This window comes from Zingiber officinale, chromosome 6B, assembly GCF_018446385.1.
Source record: "Zingiber officinale cultivar Zhangliang chromosome 6B, Zo_v1.1, whole genome shotgun sequence".
Taxonomy (NCBI): Eukaryota; Viridiplantae; Streptophyta; class Magnoliopsida; order Zingiberales; family Zingiberaceae; genus Zingiber; species Zingiber officinale.
The window spans coordinates 135,811,360-135,827,505 of NC_055996.1; the positions used below are offsets into that span (position 1 = coordinate 135,811,360).

The window sequence follows — 16,146 nt, forward strand, 5'->3', positions numbered from 1 at the left end:
CATGTTTGGAATTTGCTTAGCTCTAGTACAGGAGTAGAGAGAATGTTTAATGTAGTGAAATGCATAGAAAAGAGCAAGAACAGAGGATGGAGTAACAAGCATGGACTTATAAAGAGTAATTATACTTGAGAATTTATTTGTTTCATTTTGTCATAGACTTGATTCAATTATTTACTTATTGATTACTTACATACCAACTGAATATCAGGCTCAACACCCTACAAAGAAATGACGAAGGGGCCAACATAGATGTCGATGATGTTCAATCTATCAAAAGGCGATACTGCAGTCACTGCAAATGTCGATGTGCTCATAGAAGGAAACAGGTAAACAAGAGAAAGAAGACGAGACTTCTATGCCCATTTTTCTCAAGATCCTGAGTTTTTTATTCACAATCTCATGCTAGAGTGAGTAAAATGGCTCGTTAGACAAGATGCAAACCTTCACTTAGAAATATTGAACAATAATATATAAAATAGAATTGAATCAGCACAATTTTTGCATCGTTTCTTGTCCAAATAATAAATATCAATCACAGACAGAAAGAACAGAATCCACATGCTTAGAACTCCTCCCAAAGTCACAAAACAAAATAAATAAATAAATGTGTAATAATAAACTGATACGCAGATATATCACCAGAGAATATTATTATAATTATAAATTATCTTATTTGTTTTTACCCTCTGAGAAGGAATATATCTATCTCTGCTTTGTGCTGAAAAGAATAAATCTAATTAAAAAAGATGGCGAATATTGTCACACAGCAGCTGGTATAATAAAGATAGACAGAGCAGATCCTCTCAAAGGAATATATCTATCTGCTTGCCAAAACAAATACACTGGCAGCCTTTTCAACTGACCCAAAATCCATTAAAAACACATCAACACTTGTTTAATTTAATCACAAGTAGATTAAATTAATCCACTGATTCTCATTTATCATTGTTTTTATATTTGAGAAGTTTGTTCCAAGTGGCATTCTTCATGGTTGATGTGGTGCTCAGTGTCATCATTTCAATGAAGAAACTTGAGTCACCATTGGCAGTGATTGGTTGGTCAAAGCTTTGTAGGTCAAGATGATTTGCTCATGATTGTGTGGATCTTATTTGTTACCGATCGAGTGAGACAAGTTCAATATAGGTCTAAGTGCCTTCCTCACTCTTGTAAGTCATTGCATACATTTGCATTACTTTAACAAATTTAAATAGGTAATGTCACTAAGTGAGTGTGGTTCAACCTCACTATTGTTAGTTTAATTTTTTAATCTTGGCTACCTCTAGGAACTAGATTAAAGTAATCGAAGAGAAAGAGCACTAACTAAAAAAGAATAGTTCCAATCGAGCATCTTCTCTTTAGCTTTGAAGCTCTTTTCGGCATAACAAAGTGGTTCTTTTCCTCCACACTAGTCATTGGATGCACACTAACTTAATTTCGTAGTGCCGTCTAATTATCATTTGTCTTACTCAAAAACTCTTCAAATGCACTCCATTAAGAAGTTGAAGAAGAAGAGAGTTGCCTAAAGTGGGATGAAATTTGAAGGCATTGTGTAGAACCAACCAAACCTAAGGCTAGTTAGGGTTTGAGGTAGTGTCGATACGTGCGTGCCCGACATTGGTATTATGGAAGTCCGCTTGGTGACCAGGGTTTCTAGTGACATCCTATCATGCTCTTTTAAGAATTTCCTAGTACTTTTCACAAAACACATCCGGAAGACCAAAGCATAAAAAAAAAAACAAATTACGAAACCCTAAGAATCAAAGCTCTAACTTTGAAGAACATTTCGAATAAGGGAATAAACTTGAGGGTAAAAAGTAAAAGCCTTGCTACCTATTGTGCTAAAGGCAAAAGGCTAGGCTTTCAATCTAATTCTAAGTTAACTTAATTAATAAAATAGAGTCATGGCCATAATCATCATTTAGCATCGTATCATTAAAGTGGATTTGCATTAACCCCCTTTTCCTACTTTTTAAAAGATAACTTAATTTAGGGTTTATGCAAGTGGTCCTTCTTATTTCGAAGAGTCCACCATGCAATAAAATCAATTATGATTTTAGTGTCCCTTGAGGCAGAGTTAGAGTTGAATTGATTATTATACGAATTGGTTACTATACAGTAGAACTTGTTACAATGGGTAAGGATCGATTCTCAGAAAAAGTCGAATGAACAATCCTTTCTCGCGTGATTAACTACAACTTCTTGATTTAACTTTTCATAGATAGTCGTGGAGCTGATAGTGTGAAACTGTTGGATGGTAGATTCCATCTTTTTGCTACAATTATGAATTAAATACTTTTCCTCTATTTATTAATCTTGTCTTTATGAAAAATATAACGCGGACCCGTCACTAGAGTAGTTTGCAGCATTATGCAACAAAAGGTTAGTAGCTTTATATATATAGTTTACATTATTCTGTAACAAAAGGTCCAGGTGTTATTATCTAGGGTTAGGGTCCTGATCATACACTTTCAATTATATATTTATATTTATCTTCCTTTATATTCATGGAATTTACTCTAAAATGATGTATCAGTTCTATACTTTTTTTGATTAATTACATTTTTATTTGGATCTTTTATGGATTATAAAGGATGAATTTTTATACCTGAAAGTAGAACTTTGGATTATATATCTACTTTGGATTATATTTATATATTTATTTGCATTTGAAAAGTGGCATCAATTTGTTTCATTCGAGGTTGAGGAAATCGAAGCTCAAGTACACGTGGTTTGCATGCATGTGCATGCATGAGAGCATATTTAGATATCAACTGAATTATGTTTCTTTTTTATTTTTATTCATGTATTATTCAATTCATTATTTTTTTAGGAAACTAAAAAAGAAAAGAAAAAATGACTATAGAACCAGATCATTATTCCTAAGTTATATTCCTACAAATTATCAAAATATCACAGTAAATATTTCATGAAATCCTTAGATTCTTATTTTATTTTTATAATATGCATGGTGATGATGACCATATCCAATCACCACTTTAATTAATACTTTTAGCATTAATTATATCTTATCTTTGATGATTCTTCAAAGATATGAGTGTTGTTCATGTTCCCTCATAAATTAATTATTTCTTCATGAACACAAATCTCTTATATATGAAGGCCGAGCCCTTAGCATCTAAGATAATTATTATATTATTATTTATATTTAAATAATTTTTTTATATTAAAATTATAGTTTAACATTCAGCTATATATATATATATGTAAGATGTAACTAGCATTTTATAAGATTTTGATCAAAATCATCAATATTCAATCGAATCTGACAACTAGATAGAAGAAGATGTCCTCCATTAGAAAATCTATGATGCGTTTGTGTATATATGAGTAAGATTTGCTAAATTTTGTCTGATTTACTGGTCGGAAGAGAACCCTCCTCCTCTGTTCCTTCTACACGACTCTACGAAAAAGCTTTTTCAAGTGCGTGCACATTTAAATATATAGATCTCTGCTTTTGTATGCATCATAATTGATATTATTCTCCTTGCCTTTCTCCACGTGCAAATCCTATGCAAACATTTTATAATTCTTTGTTTTTTTTTCTTTTAATAAAATTTTGGCAATTTATCAAATTACGGCCCTGGGGCAACTGTATAACGTATAATGATCAACGTTAACTTATTATCCAGATGTTCATGATTCTCATTAATATAATTTTTTTTTAAATATGGCACGCAACTACGATATATTAGGTTTCTGGATTACGTACTTTTTAATTTAGGATGTTTCTGGATTACGTACTTTTTAATTTATCCTAATAGTTGATAGAAAATTTATGTGAAACTAAACCGATCGTTTAGATTTGGTATTGTCTGATTTAATATTTTTTTTCTACAACCTAAATTATGCACTAATAGACTATAGTATTTAGAATTTCAAAAATCTTGATTTGGTCAAAATTAGGGGACCTAAGAATCCTTTATGGTATATATATATATATATATATATATATATATATATATATATATATATATATATATATATATATATATATATATATATATTTCATAGTTTAGATAAAGAGCAATGATGAGTTTTTAAAATTGACATAGCTTTGAGATATTTTCTCAAGAGCTTATTAGACAACCTAAGTTTGTCATATTCATTCAGTAAAACTATCAAAGAATTTTCAGAACTCCCTTAATTTATATTGATCCGGTGCTAAAGACGGGAGACTCTCGTTGGTAGAAGGTCAACGATACGTGGAGGTCAATGGTCAAGAGGGTCAACCCCAGGGTCAGGTTGAGCGGACAAATGTCACGTCGAGTGGACCGGCGGGCCACCCAAGCATCCGGCTGATCGGACATCCGGCCAAGGATCCTCGGACCGGACGAAAGACAGCCCGATCAGGGGTCGAGTTTCCGATGCTCAAGGTAAAAGAGTTTATGGCCGGGCGGACGGGCCGCTCGTACGAGCCGCAGAACAATAAGGCACAGTTCCATCCGAGAACGAGCAGGGCTTCCCCGCCCGGGCTAAGGTATGTGCATTCCCGGGAGCCAATGAGTGTCGAGCGGCTGTTCCGCTCGGCCCGGAAGCAGACAAGAGCGCTAGGAGACAAAAAAGGACAGCTGGTAACTTCATCCTCGAGACATCTGCCGCCGACAAATAGCACGGTCGACGGCCGAAGAGGACAGAGTATCGTACGGTGGAAGTTTCCACCGTCACATCCGGGATATGCTCGAGCAATTACAGAATGACGTCAGACATACTTTTCCGACACAGCCCTACTGAGGTATATTTGGAGAAGCGTGCACGCATCGAGAAGCGTGCCCGTGCCTCCCCGGGGTCTTATATAAGGACCCCCAGACTTTGACGGAGGTATGCAATTTGGATCACTGTAGCCACAGTAATGTTACTCTGTTTCTTCGCTGCCTGACTTGAGCGTCGGAGGGTCGTCGCCGGGAAACCTTTCTCGGCTCGGCTTCTTTGCAGGTTCGCCGGAGATCTACACCATTAGTCGGAGACAGCGGAGAGTGTCACGTCCCTAACGTCCGTCGACTCAGCGCTCGGACAGGATCATATATCATCTCAAGATTTTAAAATTCTAAATATTTTAGGATTATCAATGAATTTTAATTAAAATCACTGATAGCCTTAATTAGACATCTTAGAAATACTTTAAACTAATCTTATTGCTCCTTATAATTTTATGAGTGTAATTATACCCTCAAATATGGATTGAGATATTAAGATTAAAATATTAATTTATTATAGTCGACTACTAATAATAGATTTATGACGGAGTTGATTGACATCCACAGATGGAGCTCATAAAGTTCAAGAATCTATTAGCCTAATCGATTGGACTAATAAAAATAGATGGATAAAATTCAAAAATTTATTAGACTAGTCGATTGGACTAATAGATTGATGAGTTACAATCAATGGACTACTCAGTGATTATAGTCCACACATGGAGTGAAGCAGAAGTATAATAAAAAACTAAGCACGTATTTAAGAAAATATAAAACTTAAATATGCAATTTGAATATCAGAGAAAGGTGGCTATATGTTTTAGTAAATTATTGATAAATTATGATGGAACCTTCACTTTTATAATTAGGTTTGCTACATTTTTGTTGATCCTTGTCTTCTCTAATTTCTATGTTAAATTATATCAAACTTAGGATTATAAATTCAAATTTGAATTGGTTAGTCAATTCGAATACTTAGAATTTTCTCACACATGCTACTCCTTGAAAAGTCATTTTCTCCATCGCTATCACTCACTTCTTTTGTATATACATACGTATACATTCTCCTATATATATACATACTCATGTACAATTGAAATCCCATATATGTTACACTTAATATAAAACAATTGAGATAACAACAGCAACAATTAGAACAAATCTATGCATATCCCCATCGAGAAGGGTCAAATAAAGGAAAGCATCTCTACTTATATACTTCAAACAACATGAGCCACTTGAAACACTTTTCCACTAAGACAATGAACAAAAAGAAGCAAGAAGGGCATCATTCATCTACCATAACACTAGTGAAGCATCTTAGTACCATAACAGTAGTTCAATGCATGTATAACATGGGGTGAACTGTGAGGGGTGTATGGGATGAATGTAATCATCTTTTACTATAATTCATATCATGTACTGAAAATTTTAAGGTATTGTGTCTCCTAGTAAACAAGAGCAACTAAAATCCAACCTCTTCCTCGCGATGGAGGGCTCGTGATCAATAACGAATGGTAAAGGGAACTTATAGTTGGTAACTAAGGGCAAAGCGGTTTGTGCTCAATGATAGACGGTAGCCAACGAGGGTGCAAGGTTCACATATGAGTGGGATAAGATAACTTCCTCTATTGTCGGTGTTATTATACTAATTTGAACGAGATATATATATATATATATATATATATATATATATATATATATATATATATATATATATATATATAATTTTATTTCCACTCTTTGCATGTAATATTTTGTTTGCTTCAACTTTCTCATGCAAATATCGTTACCTAATTGTCCCTCATATTTTTTAAGTACAAAAAGTTTTAAAATGAATATAATTCCTCTTAAATTTAACACTTTAAACTAGAATCGAATATATTTTCTATCAAAATTATCCCTCATATTTCTTAGGTACAAAAAGTCTAAAAATGAGTATAATTCTTGTTAAATTTAATACTTAAAACTAAAATCGAGTATATTTTCTATCAAATTAAACACAATTTTGTTCTCGCTTAATATAATTCTTCCAGAATCCAGCATCATTTAAAAAGAATCTAGTATATTTTCTATCCAATTGAGCATCATTTAAAGAGAATCTAGTATATTTTCCATCCAATTGAAGTGAAAAAAAAAATTATGCTTAATTTGATAGAAAATATACTAGATTCTAATTTAATGTACTAAATTTAAAGAAATTATATTTATTTTTAGAATTTTTTACCCAAAAAATATGAAAGATTATTAGTGTCTATTATGTTTAGTTAGAAATATGTTTGATTAGAGAGTGAAAATAAAATTTTTTGGATATTGAAATTGCATGTAAAATTTAAGTTGTGATTGGAATCACATGCAAAGTTTTTGAGCTCTTAGAACTAAAACTGTAAAAGTGAGTGCAACAAAGCATATTGGTGGGTCTCTCTCTCTTATAAGTTTGTGCTTGCGTTCTCCTTAACCATCATCAAACCACCAGCCATTTCCTCCGCTGATCCACCATGGCAACGCCTGAGCCCGAAACAGAGTTAGCCGGCGGCCGAGAAGCTAACCTATCACCGTCCACCGTTGTCGCCTACCCGGCCGATGCGACCTCTGTCTTTCCAATCACCCTTAAGGTAGCCAATTTATGATCCTCTGTTTTAGTGCTCTGTTTTGATGTGAAGAAAAGATGCGATTTTTATGCAGTTTGAGGAGGTGGTGTACAAGGTGAAGGTTGGAGAAGGAGGGGGGTGGTGGTGGAGGAAGAGAGGGGCGGCGCCGGTCGAGAAGACGATACTGAATGGTATCACCGGAGTTGTGTGTCCAGGGGAGCTGCTGGCCATGCTCGGGCCCTCGGGCAGTGGCAAGACGACTCTCCTGACAGCGCTCGGAGGGCGCCTCCGCGGGAAGCTCTCCGGCAAGATCACCTACAACGGGAGCCCGTTCTCTGCCGGGGTGAAGCGGCGCACTGGGTTCGTGGCCCAGGACGACGTGCTGTACCCGCACCTGACGGTGGCGGAGACGCTGCTGTTCACGGCGCTGCTGCGGCTGCCGGCGGCACTGTCGCGGGCGGAGAAGGCCCACCAAGCCCAAGAGGTAGTGGCGGAGCTGGGCCTCGGCCGAGTCGCGCACTCCATGGTCGGCGGCGCCCGCGGCATGCGCGGCGTCTCTGGCGGCGAGCGGAAGCGCGTCAGCATCGGGCTGGAGATGCTGGTGGACCCCAGCCTGCTACTGCTGGACGAGCCCACCTCGGGGCTCGACTCCACCACCGCCGCGCGCATCGTCGGCACCCTCCGGCGGCTCGCCGCCGACAAAGGCCGCACCGTCATCACCACCATCCACCAGCCATCCACCCGCCTCTACCGCATGTTCCACAAAGTGGTGCTCCTCTCCTCCGACGGCGCCGCCATCTACTACGGCCGCGCCGCCGCCGCCATCGACTACTTCACCTCCATCGGCTTCCCCTCCCCCACCGACGGCGTCAACCCCGCCGACCTCTTACTAGATCTCGCCAACGGTGAGTGACTCTTCTCCCCATGCATCCCTCTCTCACTGCCACTTTTCTCGATCATAAAAGCAGAATAAAATCAAGGAAAATACTAAAATCTCTTCTATCACAAGATCTGAAACAACGATTGCAACAGAGATGAAGAGACAAGTGTGATGAGACTTACGACACTGATACTTTAAGTCCCTGTCTCATGGCCCCATCGCCTCCTCATGCATCTCCTATTCTCGAACTGTTCTCAGTCTCAATAATGGCGGATGAATTGGCCTCTCTCTGTCCCGTGCAGGTCCTCTCTGTATCATGCACATCTCTTTCCATCGTCTACATTGCCAACAAGAAGGCATTTGAAAGTGGGGAGTTAGGCGAGGGTAGATCCTCTAGTCCGCAATCTCTTGTCACCTCCTAGTCCCTTTCACAATTTGCACCTTGTCCACTCTGTGCATCATATCCAACTTTAGAAGTTTGCAGTGAGAGCAAAAGGGGAATGTAGATCCAAACTGATATCTTTAGAACATAGACAAAGATACAATGAAAGACAAGATTAGTGGAAATCTCACTTCTAATGTTCCTCATCTTATTCTAATGAACTGTTCTATGGAGCAGGAATTGCGCCGAACTCCAAGTACGCGATCGAGAATGGTGACTTCGCGAATGGTGGCAATGGCTTGCAGCAGGAGCAAAAGGCCGTCAAGGAGGCACTGATCAAGGCGTATGATCTCAATATCGCCGCACAATTGAAGGCGGAGCTTTGCACGGTAGACCCGAACAATTACGGGCACACTCGAGAAATGTCTAGCGCCAGTAAGCCACTCTGATCGACCCTCGAAGAACACCAATTTGCGAACTGATGTGTTCTTGGTTGATGCAGTGAAGAGGGAGCCATGGTGCACGAGTTGGTGGGAACAGTTCAGAGTTTTGCTCAGCCGAGGGCTGAAGGAGAGGCGGTATGAAGCGTTCAACAAGCTCAGGATTTTCCAAGTCCTCAGTGTCGCCACTCTCGGTGGTCTCCTATGGTGGCACACCCCAACTTCTCATATCCAAGACAGGGTAAGCATCCCGAAAGAGCCTTCTTCATTCATTCAAAAAAGGATTTTTCTCATTACTTCATTCATGTATTTCAATCAGACAGCATTGATCTTCTTCTTCTCGGTGTTCTGGGGCTTCTTTCCGCTCTACAATGCTGTGTTCACGTTCCCTCAAGAGCGACCGATGCTGCGGAAGGAGCAGGCTTCGGGCATGTACCGACTCTCGTCCTACTTCATGGCACGCACCGTGGGTGACTTGCCCATGGAGCTTGCCCTCCCGACCGCCTTCACGTTCATCATATACTGGATGGGTGGCCTCAAGCCGGATCCCGTCACCTTCCTGCTCTCCCTTCTCATAGTCCTCTTCAGTGTTCTCGTTGCGCAGAGCCTAGGCCTCGCGGTAGGAGCAATACTAATGGATGTTAAGCAGGCAACCACCCTTGCCTCAGTCACCACCTTGGTCTTCCTAATGGCTGGCGGCTACTATGTCCAACATATACCGAGCTTCATTGTCTGGCTGAAGTACTTGAGCTATAGTTTCTACTGCTACAAGCTCCTACTAGGGGTCCAGTTCACCGACCGTGATGCCTACGAGTGCTCCAAGGTAGCGATGTGCCCAGTGATGGAGTATCCGGCCATCAAATCAGTGGGGCTCGGTCATATGTGGATCGATGCGTGCATCATGGGGCTAATGCTCATTGGCTATCGGCTAGTCGCATATCTCGCATTACATCATCTACAACGCTAGTGATAAAGAATAACCAAGACTATGTCTCGAGAAGAAGCTACCGCGGTGAGTGTTGAATAACCATGGATTCAAGCCTCCCAGAGGATACAAAATAACAGACTAATGCCTACAAGCATTCTCAACTTTTCGAGAATTGCCTACTAGTGAAGTTCTACGTTATACGGTTGGAAAATGTGGAAAGAACTACTGATCAAGTTTTGAGAGTATCATCTATAAACAATAGGCAAAGTAACCGAAATAAGATGCCCAGCATAACTTGTTTCAATCAAAAGGCAAAGCATTAATGATTCCCTAAATAATATATAAGCCACAATTTATTCATGTAGGTATTTTTCATAACTAAAGCGATCTACACAATAGATTTGAGCTCTGTGATATAGTCAACTTATACATAAACCAAATGGAACTTATAAAAAATCCATTTGTTTAGAAGGAATAGAAAGAATGCACATAAAAAGGACTTGGAGACAGAAACAGGACTTACGAGATCAGGTACTGCTGCAGACTCCTTGTTCTCCTCTTGCTTTTAAGTTTTCTGAAAGCGCAAGACTCAATTTGACGAACTCTCTCTCGACTTATGCCCATCAACTCCCCTATCTCCTGTAATGTCTTCATCCTCCCATTTTCCAGCCCAAATCTCAGTCTCATAACCTGCTTCTCTCTGGGATTCAAAGTGTCGAGTACCTTATGCAGTTCCTCCTTCATGAAGTGCTTGATGAGAATGTCTTCCGACGTCTCAGCTTCAGGATCAGCAATGATTTCCTATAATTGAAGCAAAATAAGATCCCTGAATGAAGTAAATCAGATGAGATGCTATAGCAGGACATTGACATACTGAAGGCTTTAGATTCAGGTTAAATCCAGTCTTCTGGTCCAGAGATATAGGAGCCTTTCGGGTAAGCAATACTGCTTCAACCCTCTTTAAAGGCAACCCAGTGATCCGAGCAACTTCTTCATTATCAGGATACCTCTTGTTCTCACTATAGTGTTGCTTTCTGGCCTCTCGTACTCGGTAATTCGCCTCGACCATGTGAAACTGTTAAAGCTTAGAACATGAGTTCATAAAATCTTGTCCTACTGAGTGAATGCCAACATAACTTTCCTTTTATTCAAAGATTGTTAAGGACAGTAGCTAAAACTGAAAACTTCACATAACCAGTAAGTGCAAAATCATTTCATATTGTGTCAATTGATCTCATACCCAATACAAAACAATTACATGCTTTTGAGTGTATCTCACAAATGGACAGCTGCAAATTGTAGGAATATTCTAGCAAAGTTTAAAATTGAAATTATCATGTCTACTCAACAACAACAACAACAACCAAGCCTTATCTCATTAGATGGGGTCGGCAATATGGATCCTTTTACGCCATTGAACTTTATCTCCAACTATATCATCATTTATATTTAAATAAATTTTATCTTGTTTTATTATCGTTAATCAAGTCATTTTTTATTTTCCTTTTCCTCGTTTGATATGCGTGTTTGTCATAGTTTCACATCGCCTAACTGGAGTATTTATTGGTCGTCTAAGTACATACCCGTACTATCTTAAGAGTTTTCCCTCAATAGATGCAACTCCGACTTTCTCTCAAATGTTTTCATTTCTTATTCTATCCATTCTTATACGTCCAAGCATCCACCTTAACATTCTTATCTCTGCAACTCTCATCTTCTGCTCATATGCTCGAGTCATAGCCCAACATTCAACTCCATATAAAAGGAGCATGTCTGCAATCATGTCTACTCCATCTCTGCAATCATGTCTACTCCACTAGAAAACGAAAATTCACACTGACTTTTTTTCTACTTTATACAGTCAAAGTAGGAAACAATTCATTAGCTCTCCTTTGTTTTGCAAAGAATGTTTTTGATACTTTATGTACTAATTGTCAAAAATATAAATGTATAAATTTGTCTTTCCAAATTTTCAAGTTTTTTAGTTTGAGTGTTTGATCAATCAAATTTGATATGGTACAAGAACAAGAGGTACTATGTTTGAATCTCACTTCTCTCAGTATTATTTTTCTGTTCAATTTCGTTGAATTCCATCAATTCTTAGTGTTAAGAATAAAAATGTATAAATTTTTTGGAAAGGTGGCCAACCACTCAAATATAACACTACTGTGAAAAACTGAGAAAATTTAGGTTTAACATGTTTCAACAAAAATTGTAATCCCAAACCACTTTCAGTGGAAATAATGGTAGCTTAACTTACCGGTAAACGGATTATCCTTGATTGCTCAGAAAGAGATCTCCGGATTGCTTGTTTGATCCACCAATGTGCATAGGTAGAAAATTTAAATCCCTTTGAAGCATCAAACTTTTCAGCACCTCTGACAAGGCCCTTACATCCTTCCTGTCGAAGAAAGGAAGGTTCAATGTACTGAATCGGTACTATTCTAAACTTACAAAATTATCAGCAAAAGCAAGCACCAGAACAAGATCCTGAAGGTTCAGCCCTGCATTCTGAAAGTTTTTCGCAATTGAAATCACAAGACGGATGTTGCTCTTGATCATCTTATCCTTGCAAAATCTACCATGGCTTAAATGTTTCCTTAGAGTCTTTTGGTCTACTCCAGCAGCTCCTGCCCATTGAGCAAATGTTGGCTCACCACCATTTCTTTCAACAAGCTCCTTCTTGAGCCTTTCCAGGCTTAGTAGGTGCTGGTAATGTCCATTGGCAAAAGTAGTTGTTAGCTATAGCACTACATGAAATGAAATCAAATAGACACCTAGAAGTTCCAGATGGTTCTAAACAAGCTAGCTGGCATTCCATTACATGTAGACACAAAGCATCATGCATCAAAATTGTACAGAAATAAAGCTGAACAAGGAAAGATGCTTAACAAAAAAGATTTGCATACCCAATTAAGGAGTGAAGGGGAGTCTTGGCGCAACGGTAAAGTTGTTGCTTTGTGACCAAAAGGTCACGAGTTCGAATCCTGGAAACAGCCTCTTGCAAAAAGCAGGGTAAGGCTGCATACAATGGATCCTTCCCCAGGACCTCACATGGAGCTTCGTGCACCGAGTTGCCCTTTTTTTATACCCAATTAAGGAGCAACTGGTGTATCAGTATTTCCAGAACAGAGGAAGCTAGAATACAATGATTTCCCATTATCACACATTCATCATCAATTTGTCCAACTGAGGTTAAATACATGAATGGTGCCCCTCTATTAAGCTTTATGTTACTAGAAATACTCAGAAAAAATTAACAATTTAAAGCAATTTTCATCACATTAACATTTTTTTGGGTCTCCCTCTACACTTACACTTTTCACTCAAATAGATTCAGCTCTTCTAACTATAGTATCTACAGTCACACTCAATACAATCTCTATCAGAAAATTTACACCCCTTAAAGGTTATCAAAATAGACTAATGTGCCTGAATTAATGCGACGAAGACAGTGAAATAAGTATCTATTTGTGTCCTTATTACCTACAAGTTATTCAGGTCATTGATAAACAAGTAAAAAGAATAGGTTAGGAAATCATAATAACTAAGGAGCTTACTTGGATTGCTTCTGACAATTCTAGCTCTTCAGCTACTGAAAGAAGCTTTGAACTGTTTGTTGTACCCCTGAAGTAACGCAAGGGATCTGAGTAGTCAATTGGCTGAATAGAGGAGCGCTTTTTCTTTCCAGACTTGCGAGAAATAGCACCAGCAGGCTTCTCTGCTGCTCTTGCTCTTCTAGTTCTTCTCTCAGTTTGACGTTCAGACTTGACAGCTATAGAGTTATATATTTCTTGAATGTTTGGTTCATTGAAAGCTAAGGTAGAAGCATCTGTACTCTCAGATGGATCTTTGGTTGCATTGTCTTTGAAGGGCTCAACAATATGAGAGTGACTGATCCACTTTGTTTCAGTAATTCTAACCATCTCTTGACTGGGTATTCTTGTGCTTGTTGACGGCAGATCTGACATATGTGATTCTGCAAATGTATTTTTTCCAGCTTTCAAAGCAGCCACTTTGGCAATTTCGACTGCTGCTCTAGCAAGAGCAACTGCCTCAGCTGCTGCGGCTGCTATCACTGCCTCCTCACATGTTAGAAGACTTTCCGTGGCCAAGGTTGCCACAATACTTGCCTATAAAATGTTACGATAAAAGAAGCATAAGAAATGATTGATTATGCTCAAATGGACTATATTAGGTTCTACTAAAACAATGTTGCACAATTGGAAAAAGTTGTCACAGTTTAATTACTTATATCATGTATTTAATACAGTTCTAGAACTGCAAGAAAAAGTACCAAGAAAAACTATGACGATTAGCTTATTGTATTAATGAGCTATCAGTTGTTTGTAACACATTATTTTCCTATATCCATCCATATTACAATTTGTTAGTATCAATAAATGACTCTAAGGAATATTTTTGTTATCAGTAAAATTTTTTAATAAATTTGATATGGATAATATTTTTCTCAAAAAATGTTAAACAAACTAAGCCTTATTTTTTATATGCAAAATTTTCAATTTCATTCTGCAAAGATTTTTGTTTTTTTGGCAAAATTCTGTTTAGTAACCAGTGTGCAATTTCAAATCTAACCTTTCCAGGAGGACCGACAGTTGCTGCATATTTTAGGGGTCTACTAACATAAGTTGAATGAGCTTCCAGAGTAGGTATGTGCTCAATTTCAACCACTGATGGAGGCGACAATGCACACTGAGTTCTGCTGCAAACAGAATCTCTAGCCTTCGCTGCACAAGAAAACAATAGTGCATATAGTATAATGAGAATTGTGCATAACATTAACATATGAAATACAAGGATGCAGTAAGACACCAATGCCTAAATGGTTAATGAAATGTCATATATTAATTTCAATGCTCCAAAATCATGTTTCGTTCCTTTTCTATTTAAGCTGAAAAAGAAGAATCAATCATTCATAGAGTTACCTTCTAGCCACTGAATTAGGATAGCAAACGAGAGTAAAATTCACAAACTAAGCAAGAGTTATAGAAGGCATATCCACACAAGCCAAAGGCATTTAAGAAAATGAACTAGCAATTTCCTAAGTTGAAACTCTTAGTAAGGCCTCCAACCTTGCAAAAAAAAAAAAACATGATTAACACATTCTTTCTTGGCATTAAAAAATGACAAGCATACTTAAGTCTTCTGAAAATTTTGCAAAGCTTAGATTCTCCAAGATTGTTGGTTAAAGATCTTATGGGATACACATCTAAAATATGTCAGCACCCTCAAGTGTATCGGTTGCATGTATAAGTTGGCTTTGTAGTTTATTACAATGGCTTACCAAAATGATAACAGCAAATACTCAGTAAGCCAACATAAAAATCTCGTTTCTTCCATCAATTCTGAAAAAATAAACAACAATGAACTCAGAATCCTCATTCCTCATAGACAGCACACAATTATATTCCCATATCCGGAGTTCCGAAACAACTTCCATAAAGAATTTAACGCAATTTCCAAGACACTAACTTTCTCAGTCCAGGTTGCACGAGGAAACCAAGAGAGCGAACGATTAACCGAAAAATCAAAATTTGCATCAACAACCAGCGCGTCGATACTAACTTACGCCCATCAAAAGCAGCTCCGGAAGACCATCATCACGGAAGGGGCATTTTAGCTGTAGGGAATCAAATCCAACGTACGCTGTCAAAGAGGAAACGAGAGAGGCGACTCACGGTGAAGCGAATGGAGAGGAGAAGGCCACTTGAACTGCGGCGCCGCCAAGCACGACATGGCGACGCGGCCGGAAGCGATTCTTATCCTTCCTCTTCCTCTTCCTCTTCCTGTTCCTCTTCGTCGCGAGTGAACGAGGGAGTGGAGCGGAGTGGGATGGGAGAGGAGGAGGAGGATGAGGAAAGGGATAAGGGGCGATGGCCACCGTCGATCTGGTGCTCTCGTGACGCCGCGCGAGTGGAAACTACAAAGCCACAAACGGATCGGGTTTCGGGCGGATCGGATCCAATTCGATCCATGTTTGATTGGAATTGACCAAATTTATTATCCATTTAATACATACAAAATTGATTAATCATTTTCAGAAGAAAAAAAAATCATGAAAAAAAAAGATTATTAACTAATATAATAATAAATAAATTTTGAATTATATATTATTGTTAATATGGACCTAGGTTTCGGCTTTCTGGGCCGGTTCGGCCGGTTAATTTGTCCGACAAATGAGAGGCTCTC

The 16,146-nt window shown here is 38.4% G+C and overlaps 2 protein-coding genes across 3 annotated transcripts; one reads left to right on the forward strand and one right to left on the reverse strand.

Moving 5' to 3' along the window:
* The first annotated feature begins 7,165 nt into the window (after positions 1-7,165).
* LOC121989730 (ABC transporter G family member 14-like) lies at positions 7,166-10,314 on the forward strand. The gene is made up of 5 exons (XM_042543944.1): positions 7,166-7,330; positions 7,401-8,211; positions 8,806-9,003; positions 9,071-9,249; positions 9,328-10,314. Exons 1-5 carry the CDS (start codon positions 7,214-7,216, stop codon positions 9,973-9,975), a joined length of 1,953 nt encoding a protein of 650 aa, XP_042399878.1. The 5' UTR covers positions 7,166-7,213; the 3' UTR covers positions 9,976-10,314.
* LOC121989731 (RNA polymerase sigma factor sigB-like) lies at positions 8,251-15,846 on the reverse strand. Of its 2 annotated transcripts, none has more exons than XM_042543946.1 (8): positions 15,523-15,661; positions 14,533-14,684; positions 13,497-14,069; positions 12,415-12,645; positions 12,197-12,337; positions 10,811-11,011; positions 10,460-10,737; positions 8,251-8,637 (listed from the first exon to the last, which is right to left on the reverse strand). In XM_042543946.1, the coding sequence occupies exons 1-8, from the start codon at positions 15,530-15,532 to the stop codon at positions 8,598-8,600; spliced, it is 1,626 nt and encodes a 541-aa protein (XP_042399880.1). In that variant the 5' UTR covers positions 15,533-15,661; the 3' UTR covers positions 8,251-8,597. The 2 variants fall into 2 exon arrangements, with proteins under 2 accessions (XP_042399880.1, XP_042399879.1); XM_042543945.1 differs by having other exon boundaries at positions 8,252-8,637; positions 15,636-15,846.
* Between the last annotated feature and the right edge of the window lie 300 nt (positions 15,847-16,146).